At 39.1% G+C, this 17,528-nt stretch overlaps 1 protein-coding gene across 9 annotated transcripts in view; it reads right to left on the minus strand.

Moving 5' to 3' along the window:
- Positions 1-17,528, minus strand: part of Cobll1 (cordon-bleu WH2 repeat protein like 1) — a 134,701-nt gene that overhangs the window by 27,358 nt on the left and 89,815 nt on the right. For 5 of the 9 annotated variants that reach the window (XM_060390286.1, XM_060390284.1, XM_060390290.1 and 2 more), the window contains 5 exons: positions 14,681-14,882; positions 10,937-11,165; positions 9,869-9,907; positions 5,278-5,375; positions 4,949-5,173 (listed from right to left, as the gene is read on the minus strand). In XM_060390286.1, coding sequence (XP_060246269.1) covers positions 4,949-5,173; positions 5,278-5,375; positions 9,869-9,907; positions 10,937-11,165; positions 14,681-14,882 — 793 coding nt within the window. The remainder of the gene's footprint in view (positions 1-4,948; positions 5,174-5,277; positions 5,376-9,868; positions 9,908-10,936; positions 11,166-14,680; positions 14,883-17,528) is intronic. The other 4 variants (XM_060390292.1, XM_060390291.1, XM_060390288.1 and 1 more) reach the window with 1 other exon arrangement.

Genomic DNA, 17,528 nt, shown 5'->3' on the forward strand with positions numbered 1-17,528 from the left:
TTTGAATGTTCTTTTCCCTTTAAAGTTTAAAGCATTATAACTAGCAGACCCCTTCACTTCTAGGTTTGAAACAGTACTGATAGAGCGCTTCTGTGTAGGACTGAGTGCTGATCTTAGGACTTTGCCTGGAGTATGAAAACTAAACTCATAAGCGGGCATTATGGCTTTACTTTTAGTGACCATGACTTGTTAATAAATCTCAGGGAAGTTATGATGAAATAATGAGCATTATACATGACAAAGATTCAATATTATACTGCACTGGTATATTTTTCAGATGAATTAATCCACTCATAGCTTTAGAAGTATAGCCAGATGTACTCAAGCTGCAAATGCCATGGCAACCACTGTTCCTAGGCAACTGTAGAACTATGTGTGGGGTCCACGTTCCATACAATAATACAAGAGAAGAGGAGAGCAGAAGGGAAAATAAAGTATTACAAGATAACCTGGATCAAATAATAATAATAATAATAATAATAATAATAATAATAATAATGGCAGGAAGAAGGATATTTCTTAATAAATACAAAACATAATCTATTACAACAGAGGACTACAACCTTAATTACTTTGCGTGAAATAACTAGAAAAATATTTCACCAAGTAAAATAAAAACAGATGTTTACTTCATTTTTTAAACCACACTCTGTAGGAAAAAGATAAAAATTCTGTAAAAGAGGAATGTGAAACATTCCTAAAAAATTGAGTCAGCCATTTAAAAACTAATACTCTCGGTATTAAATTTCACTTGCATAATATTAGATGGCAAGACATCTCAGTTTCTCAATATTTGAATGCTTTCTGTTAGCAGCGTGCAAACGAAGACCAAGCGAAATGCCCAGTAGAGATTATCCCTTTACTGTGCTTCGAGCCACAGACCTATCCCAAAGGAGGTCAAACACCACACTGGTGGCCAGGGGAAAAGCTGTTCACTGTTGCATGCCTTGGATTCTAAGCAATAACATTAGACCAAATATACAAGGGAAAAAACTCTCCAAAGGTTTTGAGAATTCTGTGGGTCCAGATTTCCAACAATTTCTTTTCAAATTCTTCTACCTCCATTTGAAACACACATAAGCTTAAGGGGCTAACTGATGAGTAGGCGATCCTCTGCCTAATGTAATGGTTTTGCTAAATGTGTTCTGACCAGACAGCACATAGGGGTGTAGGGCTCAGATTTCTATGCTTAGTTTAATCCCCAAATTTGTCAATGTCATGTGTCTGACAATCTTCCATTTTATACAGGAATACTAGTGTTAACTGTTCATGAAACAACAATGGCTGAATACCTTATAACGTAAATGACATTTCAAATCACTAGGGGGGAAAATCCTGCTTGACAATGTTAAAAAAAAGTTCCAGGAAAAATTGCTAGAACATTTCCAACATTTTCATGGAGTATAATATATCCACCTTTATAGAGAAAAAGATATGGGGCTGAAAAATCATACCACAGTGTACATAAATTAAAAAAAAACACAGAAAAATGAAAAAGACATTACAGCACAGAATGAAATGAGCTTCAGTAAAAACTTATTCTTTAGATGGAGTGTTAGATGAAGAAATTCTGCACACGTCAAGATAGCTTATTTTGCTAACTTGAATCCTTAATGGACCACTTTTAGAAAGAGCACAGCAACTGCCAAGATTAGGTTGAAAATCAACAGCCAGTTGTGTGAATAATTCCAGTGTATGTTCCAAAAGCACTATCCAAATACCTCAATTTGCCAATGTTGAGAAACATCCCAGAAGAAATGGGACAAATTATTAAATATAGAGAAGAGAGGTGGTCAATGCATTTTTCAAAAACAAATATATTTAGAGCAAGCATTGACTAAAGTGATCACAAGACCAGTGGCTACTTAACAGGGGACCAAAATGAGCTGAGGTTAAAATGAATCCATTGTTCATTATAAACATTTTACGTGCATTACTAATAGTTATCATTCTACTCTACTTTGCTATCTTTTCTCTTATTATAGTATTTCATTATTTTATAATGGTTATTAAATAAGAACGTATGACCATTTAAACATTTTCTTTTTTAATGCTTTGGGGTTAAAAAAAAAAATGGAAAGATTAGCATGCTGTACTTCTGTGAAATGGCGCACCCTTGTGGTTCATGGCACATCACAAGCAGTAGCAGCTTTGGTCATGCTTATTTTTCCTTTCAGTTAACGTTTTCACATTTTGTTACTATTACTTTCAATGACTAAAAAAAAAAAAAAAAAAAAAAAAAAAGAAAAGAAAACGTTTGTTAAAATTTCAACTAAACTGTTAGAGTAAATGTATGTTTTTTTTGGGGGGGAAGTTCTAATAAATCTTTATTTAGCAGAAAACAAAAGCAAAAACATAAGCCAGTTCATGGATGCAACTTTGCTAAGTTTTTAAAGAAATAGTAGCAGGAACTTCCACTTTCAGTGATGTGCATAAATTAAAAGATTTATGAAGCTATGAGAGTTCTAATTGTTATAAACTTGTTTTAATTACAATTAATATTTTATTTAAATTTTAAAACAAAATAAGTAACATTCATTCATAAATACGTTCTGCTGAACTTCATGAATATTTGAGTATAAACAATACCAAATCAAGAGGTAACTGCAATTTATAAAAAATACTACCTATAGGTACATAAAATTAAAAAACACAAGACACATTGAGACAAAGAAATGATTATTCTCTTTGGATCATTCCTCATTAGGCAGTTCAGAGGAATTAACTCTGTGAGTTAGTGGGTTAGTCGGAACACCAGAAGACGACAGAAGTGGCATAATTCCATTCCGAAAGGATGAGAAGCAAGACTTCACAACCAAGATGAAAGATGGAGGGAGGGAAGGAGAGATGGATGGAAGAAGGAAGGAAGCTAGCTAGCTATCTTGTAAGTTATAAGGAGACTCTCAAAATGAAGGAAGAGTTAAAAATGAAGAGTGACTAATCACGTAAAAGCTGCCCATGAGCATAAGTAATAAGTACTGAGATGCCTAGGAAGGCTTGAGCTCATGCGTGGACCTCAGTCGACACATGCAGACAGACATAGCCCTAAGCTTAATCAGTAAGGACTCTGGTAAGAATATACAACAGCAACAGCAACAACAACAAAATGGTTCTTTAGCTTCTCTAGGGAAAAACAAATAATTCTGGTTCCTGTTGAACAATACATCAAAGAACTACCCAGATGTCCACATCAAAAGACAAAATAATCAGAAAATTGCATAAAGATGTGTAATTTGCCAAAGGCAATATAAAAAGGAATTACTTAACACAGGGCACCAAGTGGTCACAGAGCCGAGGGTCAGAATCAAGAGAACCGGCTTTCCGTGAGGGCGCTGCTGGGCTGCCTCAGACTTGGGGAGGCAGAGGTTGGAAAGACTGCTTGGGAATCGAAGCACACAGAAAGCTCCTGGGAGGGCTTCAATGAGGACAGCCAAATAGAAAATAATTTCTATACAAAGGAAAGAATACTGTGGAAGCTTTATGAGAGCTTATTACTTTACATTCTTACAGTTTTAGAATAATTAAAATAGAAAATAATCTTCCCAAGGCTACCGTTTCCATGAAGAAGTAGAAAGGCGCTACAGACACAGAAGGAAGTCTTTGGGACTAGCCTTCCTTCAGATCTTCCTTGCTTAGCTTCAGCCTGGTTCTTGCTCAGGCCCAAGCATGCTGTATCCTTGACATTCTGGAATCTGAACAGAGTTTTCCACCCAGCTATTGTCTCCCACACACATTTATAAATGAACACAAACCTTGCCTGTTCTGTGAAGCGTCATCCGGCTACGGGATGGACAATACCTTGGAAGTTTTTCAGCAAGGGAGTCTTTCAGTGGAAAAAGCAATCACCCTTCTGTTTTGTAAAATGAGGTTTTCATGGCATAGCTGAAAATTGTTTTTAAGGAGCTCGTTTCTTTGTCTGAGTTTGCTAACTATCCAAAAAGAAAATAAAAATCATTCAACTTCAATACAGAAACATCACACAATGTCTAAATATCTCAAAATACATTTTACCTTCAATGTGTATTCAAATTACTCCATGTAACTATAAGAAATAGAATAGGTCATGGTATGCTCAATCGCATTTATCTAAATCTCACTTATGCCCCACATGAATAAAGCTATGAATGTACAGATAGTGTTGGATAAACGGATCTTCACAAAAAGGTGCAGTCAGGGGAAACTCTAGAATTAAATAATTTTATTTTAAGCTAAGGCAGGCTGGTGCGGTGGCCTAGCTGGTAAAGAGGCCAGAGCCTTCCTCCAAGACTGATGACCTAGGTTCACTCCCTGGAACTGACATGCTGGAGGGCCAGAACATACACATATTATTCTCTAACCTGTACATCACACATACAAACACACACACACACACACACACACACACACGTTTGTTTCTTTTTCTAAATTGAGGTTTATGGAAATAAAGATTTATGTAGAGCATCCCCCCTGAATAGACAATATAAGAAAAATATATTCTGTTTAAAGGCTTGTTTAAAACAAACAAACAACAACAACAAAAAACAGCATTGAGAGATCAAGTAGACACCAGGATTTTCCCTAGGGAATCTCAGAAAAATACCAAAGGAAACTCAAGAATGGAACATATGGACCAACGCAACTATTTAAAATATATCTATTGAAAATATGCATTTAATTCCTCATACATGTAACCACTATAGAGATCCTGGCTGGGATGAAGTAAAGCAAGAAAAAAAAAATCATATATCACGTATTAGCTTGAGGATGAAAACATCTTAAAACTGACATTCATTCAAGGCATGGCAGAAGGATCCCTGACCTTTTTCTATCAACCTTGTCAGTAACTATTCTGAGTGTGTACTAATAACTGTTTCTCTCTCAATAGTCTATGTGGAAAAAGACCAGTTAAACACAGGGAAAACAGATGCCTCCCCAGAGAAACCTGAAAAACACAACAAACTCGGCACACCTTATCAGTGTCGTCCACACTGGTGGATCTCACCACACACGAAGCGCGTCTTTCCTGGCCTTGAGCAGTGCCCTGGGCTGTGGGCATAGGGGGCAGCGGGGCACGCCTCTTCTTGGGTGCGTCCGAGGGCAGTGTGTTGGAGATGTAAGGTTTGGAAATGGTGTTGGATCTCGTAAAAGATGGACGGTGCTTGCTTACCAGCGGGGTCGCAGGCGCACTGGCAGTCTAATCGAAAAGCAAAAGGCAATGCCTGTTTATGATCAAAATAAAAACCACTCTAAAAATACTTGTTAAGTAAGCATCTTAAAATGCTGCATGAAAATGCTTACTTGCTCCCGCTTTTTCTTACTGCGCTGGAAAAAGCTGAAAATCCCTTTGTTTTCTTTCTCCTTCACAATGTCTGGGTTGTGTGATATCTGGCAGGACTCTGAAAAAGATGAAAAACAATTTACTTTTTGTTCATGGGTGGAACATTCATTTCCAGTGTTCCTTTTCTAACCTCCCTTTTAAAAGACTTTCTGGTGATGAACACCAGCAGTCACAGCCACTGTGCTATGCTGCATGTGCCTTACCCAAGTCTCAAAGCAACAAGTGGATACAGCTACCACTTTAGAAGAGAAGCAAGTGAAGCTTCAGGAAAACGAGACACACGGCCAGGGCCAGAAGACACAGCTAGACAGAGAACTCAGTATCTTAGGCACTGTATAATTACCAGCGTTTCAAACGCAAAGTAAGAAGTCTCCACATCACAGAGACACATGACGCTTCTCCCATGAGGCTTGTCCTTTTGTTTACTTCAGCTATAATTTTGGCAGAGCTAAACAACCATGAAGCATTTCACTCTCAAAAACATGAGCCCTTATAATTATAGCTGCCACCCTATCTGCGAGCATGCTTCAATGCATCCAAACAAATCCCATATGGAAAGTGCTCCAAGGAAAATTAGCTCTGTACTGAGCATGTACAGATTTTTTTTTCCTTGCCGTCATTTCTGATGGAAAAGTCACCACAATGACCATTTACAAAGCATTTACAAGGTACTGGGTGTCACAAGTACTCCTGAAATGACTTACTGAATATGGGGTTTGGGCATGCACATAGACAAGCAAAGTCCTCTGGGAGTCATACCAAAGGACTTAGGAATCATCCTACAATGGTTTCTAATGGCAGAAATCAAGACCATTTTGATATCGTAAAAGTAATTATCTATTGAAACCTGTCACATGAGCTTAAGGAACTGAGCTCAGATTCTCTGAACCCACAGAAAGCTGGACATGAGCACTTACACCTGCAATCCTACTGCTCCTAACCTGTGGTGGGAAGCAGACAGGAGAATCACTGGAGGCCTGGGGGCCCTCTAGCTTGGCCTGCACAACAGTAAGAGACCTTATCTCTTTTGGAATGATGCAGAGTACAATGACCAACATCCTCCGTCTGGTGCAGGCACATCACAGCACACACGGTCCTGGACTGGCATCCCACCCTGTCCTCCACATTCATGCACATAATAAACAAACAAACAAATAAATAAATAATCAAACAGATAGATAAATAAATAAATGACGGTGCTGGTAGTTTGGTAGTTGAAAGGAGGATTTACATCATGTGACTAGAACCCTTTTCCAGGTCCTTAGTAAGATGCACACAGCAAATGCTGATGATTGGAGATGTTACTGATGCGGCTGTAAGAAAAAGTACAAATCACTATTTATGAAGGGTGCTTTGTTTTGTTTTCCTGAATCAGGAATTTCTCTGTGTAGCTCAAGGTGGCCTTACAGCCCTGGGCTTATGCAGTCTTCTTCCTTCACCTCCCAAGGAGCTGGGACAACAAACATTAATTTGGCTCCTAGGAAGTTTTCTTGCCACAGACTATCTCACCCAAACCTGTCAAGTCTCTAGACTGACAGTCAGTTGACAGGGAACAGATAAGCAGGTGAAGTTATACCCACAGGGTGGACAGGACTGTTCTGAATCAGACAATAGGGTGAACCATGAGACAAAGGGCCTGGTGTCTTCAGGAAAAGAATTATCAGTTCACAAAAAAAGAGAAACAAGGGTAAACTATGAAAATACAAATCATAGCGCAGTTTCAATGACATTGGAAACCAAGTACTTCACCTAAAAAATTTTTGAGAGAAAATTTAACTGGGACTTAGAAGTAAAGCTACAATCTTAAATGCTTTTATTTAAAACAGGTATTTGAAAATAAACATGGTATCAATGTAGAGACTACTACAGGGAAACAAAGAGTGCTCTGGTTTTGTTTTGTTTTTTTCTGTTTGGATTTTGTTGTTTGTTCTTATTTGCTTTTTAGTCAATTCTACATAAAAGACAATCATCTGGAAAGAGGGTACCTCGGTTTAGAAAAGGTTCATCAGATTGCCTTTAGGCAGGTCTGTGGGGCCTTCTGGTTAATAATTGACATGGGAGGGCCCAGCCTCCTGTGTGGGGGGCAGCCCTGGGGCAGGTGATCTTGGGTTGTATGAGAAGGCAGGCTAGGGAAGCCATGGCCTCTGCTTAGATTCCTGTCTCCAGGTTTCTCCTTGGCTTGAGTTCCTGCCTCTGCCTCCCTTAATGATAGACTGTGACCAGGATGTGTAAGCCAAATAAACCTTCTCTTTCTCAACTCGCTTTTGGTCATGGTTCATCACAGCAATAGAGAGAAAAGTAGGGCAGACACTTAATACCAAAACATGCATTCGTGCCATCTGGGATGGTAATACACTAAAAGAAAACCACATTCCACATATTAAATCTTCAGTACCTCAAACATTAAAGAGGCAGTACACACTGCACAAGGACCTTGCTAAGATTGACAAGTAACAATGAGGATGTAGAGCTTCAAGGCTAAAGGGTTTCCAAATGCTTTATTTCTGAGAACACCCCTGTGAAGGAAGAGACGAAGGTTTCATTCTCAATGATTTTCCTATCATTGGAACATGTCAGTTGGTGGTGTGACAAAAGCAAAGAAAAAAAAAATCAGCATTCCATCCCATTTACGGAATCAAGTGTCCTGAGACTGACATAATGTGCAAGTTCATGGATCCACTCAGAAGGTATAACCAGACTATGACAAATGATGCCTTCTGACATGTAGTCACATTCCTGACTAGGTCAGTCCTCTGACCTCAATGAAAACTGTACATGCAGATGGCAGATTATCAGGGTGAACACTAAGACAAGTGAGGGCCTACGCTTCCTCATTCTAGGAGAGAGGCTCAAAGTCACAGCACACAAAGTCTGAAGGCTGCTGACGACATCCCACCAAATCAAGCGGTAAAAACGTATGTATGGTTTGGAAAGACCTGCTGGACTCAGACACTGTGGCGTTAGCTGTCCTGACTACACGACCTTAGTCCCTGCAGGTTCCATTCATAGCAATTAAGTCTCCAAACAGACATTAGAAATCAATGTACTAAACACCCTGAAGTTGAGCTAAGAAGATTATGGGATGTGGTTAGGAGCCAGTCAAGTACAAGAATTGTTTCTGGAAGGAAGCAGGGAACACTTGTTCCCATTTCTTGTCATTACAGGGGTAGAATCCAGACATATAAAGCTATGTTCTCTAGAAGCTTGCCACTTTAGCTTAATGACCGATGTAGCCTCAGAATAAAAGAGCCTATTTTCTGGTCCTCTGCCAGGATATATGTTAAAGGTAGGAATTTTATTTTGGGGGTTTTATTTTGGTTTGGTTTTGGTTGTTTTCAAGACACGGTTTCTCTGCGTAGCCTTGGCTGTCCTGGACTCACTTTGCAGACCACACTGGCTTTGAACTCATGGAGATCCACCTGCCTCAGCCTCCCTGAATGCTGGGATGACAGGCGTGTGCCACAGTGCCTGGCTGAACGATAGAAGCTTTTAACTGCTTTGATTAGGCTAGCCTGTAATAGCCACTGAGAATAAAGCAGCATATAATTGCTCTCAAGGGCTTAATCAGAAGAGCCTGGCAGGATCTAATACACACTTTAACCAGGTTTTACTTTTAGGTACGGTAGTAACAATTATACACATCCGTGACCGGAGCCTATCCTTTCTCAATGCAGAAAAAAAAAAAAAAAAAAAAAAAAAAAAAGGCTCCCAGATTCTATTACTGAATAATTCTAATCAAATCTTCCCTATGAAAGCAACATATCCATCATAAATACTATAATATAAGGAAAAATGAAAACTTGTGCACAGCCCTACCACTCAAAGCTAATCCTTATTAAACATTTTATGTATTTCCTTTCAGAAATTTCATGTAAAAGCTTTTTTTTTTTACATACAGTATCAAATGCCTTTTTAAGCTGTTAAAGCTAATTTTAACAAATTTTTTCATGTTATTACCAAATTCTCACAAAAACTAAATGGTAGAAAAAAAAAAGCACTCTGATAAAACTTAAGTGCCACCTCTCCCAGTTGCTGCTCGGTGAGAATTAAGCTCATCACCCCCCGCCCCATAGTACCACCAAAGTATTCATTTACACTCAGGTCCAAGCATGCTCCTACCAAAATCTATTTTTTTCTTATATGAGAGTAACAGATCCATTTCCCCACACTTTTACCATGACATTTCTTTCTGTATCGTTTTTTAGTGCCTGAGAATTTTTTCCCTATGTAGCTCACACTGGCCTCACACTTGGAATCCTCCTGCCTGCCCCCACGGATGCTGGAACTGCAGATTTATACCGTTACTCCCAGCCCTAGAACAACATCGTTTATCAGAGTACTGTTGAAATGAAATCATTGCAATTAGAACCAGAAATCAAAGACAGAAACCCATATTACTATTTAAGGAAATAAACCCCCAAGATTTTCCTAAGTTAAAATTTCTTACAGAATGTGTTAGTAATGTTAAAAAATAATAAGATTTGAATCTCAGTTTTAATCCTCCCAGTTTCATGTTATAGTTTACAGTTTCTACCGATTCAAGTATCTTACCTTGGAAAGATGGCTTACTGAAGGCAGTAACAGAGGGGGCTACAGCAAGAGGGAGTAAAAAAGGGTAAATAACTATGATGACGATGCCCGTTAACTATTAAATATCACTGAGTCAAGCAGCAGTCTGTGGACAACACTACACAACCACCTCAGGATAATGTCTGAAATTCCCTGTGCAGTAGGCATCAACTCTCTCCTCCACTAAGCCCTGATCTTCCCCCAGGGAAAGAGATCCAAACTTGAGTATCTAAACGTGCCTGCACAAGGAAATTTAAAAAAACAAAAAACAAACAAACAAACAAAAAAAAAACAACCACATATAAAACCTCAATATGTTAATATATCACCTCTTTTTATGAATTCTACTATCTGGAAAATTTGGGGAGGTATTTCTGATTCAGGCTTATTTTGGATGCTGACCTAAGAAAAGCATTTGGAAAAAAAAAATTGAGTGACAACTAAGCCTCATACAAAATTACACGGAGTCTTCATAAACTAACTACGACTTCATTAGAACAGTGATGGACCTGCACAGAAATACTTGGTTTATTTAAATCTAAAGGGCACAAGAAATTAAGATAAATTCCACACCAAAAGCTAAACAAAGTAGCCCAAGCCTATCATCCAAAAGTGCTGACACAGGAGGATTCCTTGAGCTCAGGCACCCTGATGAGACCTGATCCTGATCACATACACAAAAACAAACAAACAAACAAACAAAAAAACAAAGAAGAAAAGAAATGCACAGCTACAAAAAATTAAATAAAATTCCTAGGTTGACAGAAAAATAAAAAAATATGATGGCAGCCAAAAAAAAAAGACTGGCTTTTCTTATTTCAGTAACCCTTAACAAGTTAAATTACATACTTGGTTTCACTTTTTTTTTAATTATTTCTTTCTATTCAATTTTTTCTCCTTATCCCCAATAGGTTGTATTTACTTCTATCAATATGGTTGATCCATTGTATCCTTGGCATTATGAAGATGGAAGCACCTATCTACACACACACACACACACACATACACACACACACACACACACACACACGAAGGGGGAAGTACACTTACCTCTGCTGATATCCATGGCATATAACTCCCTTAGTCCCAAGTCATTAAGAGATTTTGTCAAGTCGAGGGGCTCCTGAGCCTGGTAATCCTTCAACAACACTGTGTGCAGAGGATCAAACTCACATTTACTGCATATGATCGGAGCAAGATCTTGCAGCGGTGCGTGCGGACTCACTCTCACTATGGTCTTCTGTGTTTTCTTAAAGTTGATCACTACTCTCACAGTTTTCTGAAACGTGAATTAGAATTAGACCCACAGTTACAACATAATTTAGTTCCTAAAATAGCATTTCCACAGTGGCACCTGGAATGACACCTGGAATAACTGACTCTCAGCTCTCTGTACCATGAATTAAAGCCATGGTCACCCCACAGGTCACTAATTAAAACAAACTGCGCAACGCTACCTGAGTATTACTCAAGGCTTTATGCTTCTTCAGCAAACAGTACTTTCTATTCTTTTCTTCTTCTGGTGTAAAATTATCTTTTATATTAATGCTATTTCCTAATTTTAAAACTAATTCATTAGATGTACAGATTTTAGTAGGTTTATCCTATATTACATGACTATATGAGTGAGTATATACCGTGTGTCTTTCTGCTTCTGGGACAGCTCACTCAGGATGATCCTTTCCAGGTCCCACCATTTACCTGCAAATTTCATGATTTCCTTATTTTTCATTGCTGAGTAATATTCCATTGTGTAGATGTACCACAATTTCTGCATCCATTCTTCAGTTGAGGGGCATCTGGACTGTTTCCAGCTTCTGGCTATTACAAATAAAGCTGCTACAAACATGGTTGAGCAAATGTCCTTATTGTGTACTTGAGCCTCTTTTGGATATATGCCTAGGAGTGGTATGGCTGGATCTTGAGGAAGCGCTATTCCTAGTTGTCTGAGAAAGCGCCAGATTGATTTCCAGAGTGGTTGTACAAGTTTACATTCCCACCAGCAGTGGTGGAGGGTTCCCCTTTCTCCACATCCTCTCCAGCATGTGTTGTCACTTGAGTTTTTCATCTTGGCCATTCCAATGGGTTTAAGTTGAAATCTCACTAATCAAGAGAGAGGACCCTGACTATAATACTCAATCCCCATCCCGAAAGGCAAAGAGGAAGGACATCAGAAGAAGAAGAAAACAGGAAACAAGCTAGAAACCCGCCACAGAGGACCTCTGAAAGGCTCTGCCCTGCAGACTATCAAAGCAGATGCTGAGACTTATGGCCAACTGTTGGGCAATGCACATGGAATCTTATGTGAGAAGTGTGAAATAGTAAAATTTGGAGAGGACAGGAACTCCACAAGGAGAGCAACAGAACTAGAAATTTGAACACAGGGGTTTTCCCAGAAACTCATACTCCAACCAAGTACCAGGCATGGAGATAACCCAGAACCCCTGCACAGATGTAGTCCATGGCCATTTAGTGTCCAAGTGGGTTACATACTAATGGGAAGAGGGACTGCCTCTGACATGAACTGATGGCCTGCTCTTTGATCACCTCCCTCTGAGGGGGAGCAGCCTTACCAGGCCACAGAAGATGACAATGCAGCCACTCCTGATGTGATCTGATAGACTAAGATCAGAAGGAAGGAGAGGAGGACCTCCCCTATCAGTGGACTTGGGGAGGGGCATGTGTGAAGAAGGGGGTAGGAGGGTGGACTTGGGAGGGGAGGAGAGAGGGGCTTATGGGGGGATACAAAATGAATAAAATGTAATTAATTAAAAGAAACTAACTCAAAGAAAACAAAAATCAGGTTTTTTTTTTGTTTTGTTTTACTATTTTTAATGGTCCTGAGGATTGAACCTAAGGTTTTATTCATGTTAAACAACTACTCAATTACTATGCTGTGTCCCTGATCCTCTTTCTAATTTTCATATTGATACAGGGTAACACTAAGTTCTCCTGGCTGGACTTGAACTCAATCTATAGACAAGGTAGGTCTTGTGGACTTGTGATCCTGTTGTACAGGTTCTAGCTCAATCTGTTTCTTAAAATATGTAAATTTAAAATTCCATTAAGACTGCTTTTATTTTTATCTGTTTATTTATTTAGTTAAAAAAAAAAAAGAGTTGGTAGTGGGTGTTGAGACAGAGTTTTTCTGTGTATCCCTGACTGTCCTACAACTTGCTCTCTAGACCAGGCTTGTCGAAAACTCACAGACCCTCCTGCCTCTGCCTCCCTGAGTGGCCAGGATTGCAGGCGTGTGCCACCACACCTGGCTCCAGCTAAAATTCTTGATAATAAAATACTAAGCAGATTTAAAGTCAACAAAACAAAGGCTCATATGCAGTATTACTAATATTTCTACATTGTGTATTAAAACATTTATTTTCAAATCATCAAACACACACAATAATAATATATGCTTTACATTGTCCTTTATTTAAAGAATGTTTGTTAAGAGCCTGTCAATAGCTCCAATAAAAAAAATTTTCGAAGACTACTATTCTTATAACATAATCAGTGGGATCAAATATACTAAGAGCTGAGTGTCATGCCTGGCACATACTCCGTTATCAGTAAGTGATTACTACATAATGTCATTGATGTTACTCTATGTGCTATTATCATCCCAGCTAACTTTATACAATAGGAAGGTATCAAAATCACCCTCAATTAGAACTAGTACCATTGATATTTAACACTTAATCAAATATTAAAGCCAAAGTTTTATCATGAAATCCCTGTCAACATTTTTATTAAATGCACGTAAATAGTATGAAGACACTGTGAATGTGCACATTCAAGCCAAAGGATGTGAACTACCAATTCAGGGCACAAAGTTTTATATATTTTACAAAGTGAAAAATGGTTGATGCTCATAACTCAGGAGAATTTTTTTTGAAGTCGTAAACGCCTATGCTTCTGTTTATGGCAATAACTTTATGAGAATAATTTTAAGAGAAAAGAAAGTGCTATGGACATCAGCTCACTTGAAGAACGTTTGCCTAGAAAGAATGAGGTCCTGGGTTTGGTCAAATACATAAGTAAATAATGGTAAGAATATCAACTGAATAAATTACCATCATTGTGGCTCAGTTTCTGCTTAAAATTCATACAGTAAAAACATAAGGATCTGAACAGATGGCTCAGTGGTTAACATAACTTGTTGTATAACCATGATCCATCTAACAAGCCAGGTATGGTTTCACAAATGCCTACAACCCCAGAATTGTGGGGACCAGAGACAAGTAGAGATTGGTGCTTGCTGCCCTGGTTCAGGGAAAGATCCCACCTCAAAGGAGTAAGTCGGATAAAGAAGGAAATGCTATGTCTCTCTTCACCTCTAAACATAAACCACACACACAAAAAAATATATATGAAAAGAGAAAATGAACTACTATATAGAATAATAAACCACGATCTAGGTGTATGTTGCATTAGTGACTTACAAAATATGCAGAAGTCAAATATGATATTAAATATTCATTAATTTTTTAAAATATCATTTAAATATAGAATTTTTAAAGCATAACTTATATAGCACGTGGATTATTGTAGGATCCTGATGTAGTCAAACCATTCATTTTTAGAGCATCAGATATCTAAATTGTTCCCCCAATTCTAGTTGACCCTAGAATGAAGAATCAGCTGATGACAAAGTGTTTTAGGAAAACATGATAACCATATTCCATAAAAGCCAGACCAGAAATCTAATTTTTATTTATGATGAACCATAAACATTGGCTAAAAACTTAAGAATCTCAGCCATAAGGACATCAAAATCTGCAACAGAATCCTTACCTCTGGGATTATAGGTGTAGGCTTTTTCTTATCCAGAGATTTTGGCTTTAAAATCACCTTCTCTACCTCCAGCATTCCTACGGGTGTGTTTGGCTTAAATTTGATGAGGGTCTCTTCAGCAGACAGTAAATCAATTGTGTGACTTGATGGATTCAAGTGATACTGTGCGCAGAGGAACACGAGCAAGTCCATCATCGGCTTGCTGTAAAACAGGAAAAATGGTGTTTTTAGGTCCAACTCAACAGACAGTGAAACTTAATGGTTTGCGAGTTCTACTCTGCTCCTGTTTGTCTTCAAAACACAAAGCAAGGCTACAAAGAACTGTAAAAGTAACTCAAAAATCTGGTAATTAGGAAGAGCAGATCTCTACAGATTAAAGGCGGGGGTTGGAATATTTGAGATCTCAGATGCTAGCACTGCTTCAACAATTTTCTACATACTTTTATTTGCTAAGTTGTTTTTTTATGTTATAAATTATACGCGTCCTTCCTAACCCAAGAATAGTCACTTGGCTTAGCAACCAAGCCTCAATATTACAACTTACTGTCCTTAGCTCATGAATGGACTACATTCCAAAGTCTCATAGAACGAAGTACAACCTTTGGGGGTTTAGACAGAAAGGAGGTGGGCATGGAGGTAGGAACATAGGTAGGAAGGAAGGAAAGAAAAAGAGGGAGAGAAAGTGTGTCTGTGTGCATATATGTTAATGAACAAATATATAAGGACATCAAACTTCTAACAAATCCTGTGAATTCTTAAATTATTCACAGAATACTTATTCAGTATTTCCTAGGTTCTACCGTCATTATACAAGTATTATGACATGCCTGTCCTGAGAGATCAAATATTCTGTTTGACGGACTGAGCTACATGTCAGCAAATATACTTTGCTGTAAGTCCACCTGCTCCATGCCTAGTCTGAACTCAACTCACTACGTAACCCCATCCAGGCCTCAGACTTGTGGTTCTCCTGCCTCAGTCTCCCTAATGCTAGGATTGCAGATGTGTAACGCAATGCCTGCTTTATGTTTCTGCTTTTCAAACTGAGGATTTTAGGGCATATCCTGCCTACTTGTTAGTATAACATCCCGGCTGCTTTTCATTATAGGGGAAGAGTGAGGTAAGCATGGCCTCACTAATGTCTAATACTTTTACTATCTCCCCCTTCATATAAAAAGTTTATGGGCCCTTGTGTAAAGCAATAGAAGGAAATGTTTGAGATCGCATCAAATAATGGAGAGGAGAACACAGAATTGATGTCTATACCAGAAAAACTTGGACAGGATTCTTGCACAGCCAGCTTGGCAGTCAGTTTGGAACTTCCCTTTCCACGGACACCAAATGCCAATACACAGTTAAGTTTTCATTCACATCAACAGAATACCCCAGTCATGTCTTTCTTAACGGTCAAGCACTTAGAAAAGCAAATTACAAACTCTTTTGTATCGCATTGTTTTTCTCCAATGCCTAGTGATCCTAAACCATTCACACTTAAGACAAAGGCATTAGAACAATATGTGGAAGTCTTGTTTCTCATTTCATAGGCAAAGGTGGAGCTTCAGGGACTTCTCTTTAGGGAAATCTGTGACCAGCCTCCCTCCTCTTTTTTGGGGAATGTAAATGCCCAAATGATGTTCTACTTATTCAACTTGAACGTAGCTCCTAGATTTCAGGAGCTTGACAGAGAAATAAGGCTAGGAGACCCACCATGCCGTTTTCCATATCAAATTCAGTACATACTGCTTCATACAGGGCCCCACCCCACTGTCTGTCCTCACAGCAGCACCAAGTCTATGACTGCTTTGATTTAGTTTTCCGAGAGAATCAGTCTCCTGTAGGAGAGCAGAAGGGCCAGTTTGTCACCATGTGAACCTGAGGTGACCTGCCACTTTACCTAGACTTTCAAACCACCCTCTCTAATCAGCTTGGCATCATGCCCAGGCCATTCCAACCTCCATGCAATGAAGAGGTACACCTCTCTCCCTGACACCCAATCTGTGGACTGAACCCAGGGCCTTATACTACACCCATCTCACAAGAGATGTTGATATTTTTAATGGCATTGCTCCTCTCCTCCAAGTGCAAGCCGGATTCCATCTCACAATAAATGACTAAATCAACGAGTGACTGCACGCTGCAGTTTGCAAAGCCTGGATAAAGACAGATAATAAACAAAACAAATGCATATATATATATATATACACATACATATATATGTATACACACACACACACACACACACACACACACACAGAATCTCATCCATAAGTGCTGGGGTAGGGAGGGTGTGAGGGAATGCCTTAACTGGAAAAGGGCATGAGACCAGATTTGGAGAGAACCAGTTATCCAAGGAAAGTTCATGTGTCAGATCTCCCTGTGACGCCAAGGCTCAAGGCTGCGCATGCAGTATTTGAAAACAGTAATCGTACAGTGTTTCTAAAAGCCTTTCAGGGAAAGACCTGAGGTTTTACAGAGTGAGATTTAAAAGCCTGTGAGAACAGGCGGAACACTATAACGAAAGTTCGTGTTGGAAGCTTAGCACATACCTATAATGTTGGCAGTCTGGAGGCCTGGACTAAATACTGAGGGGCGAGAGAGAGAGAAAGGGTGAGGAGAGTGGGAATAAAACACTTGAGAATTTACCAAAAGTCACTAAGAGGACTATCTCTTGGCAATTGTGACAGGGGCTCTGGCCAATTTGACTCAGGAACCGTGTGAACACAGGTGTGAACACGGTCTGGCAGGCGGCCTCCACCCGCTGCCCCAGCTTTACTCCCAGACACGAGTGGAGGCACAGAATGAAGGCAGTGCTGCTGCATGAGGACTTCAGAGGAGCCAGCCAATGGCT

Source organism: Meriones unguiculatus, chromosome 8 (genome assembly GCF_030254825.1).
Source record: "Meriones unguiculatus strain TT.TT164.6M chromosome 8, Bangor_MerUng_6.1, whole genome shotgun sequence".
Classification (NCBI taxonomy): domain Eukaryota; kingdom Metazoa; phylum Chordata; class Mammalia; order Rodentia; family Muridae; genus Meriones; species Meriones unguiculatus.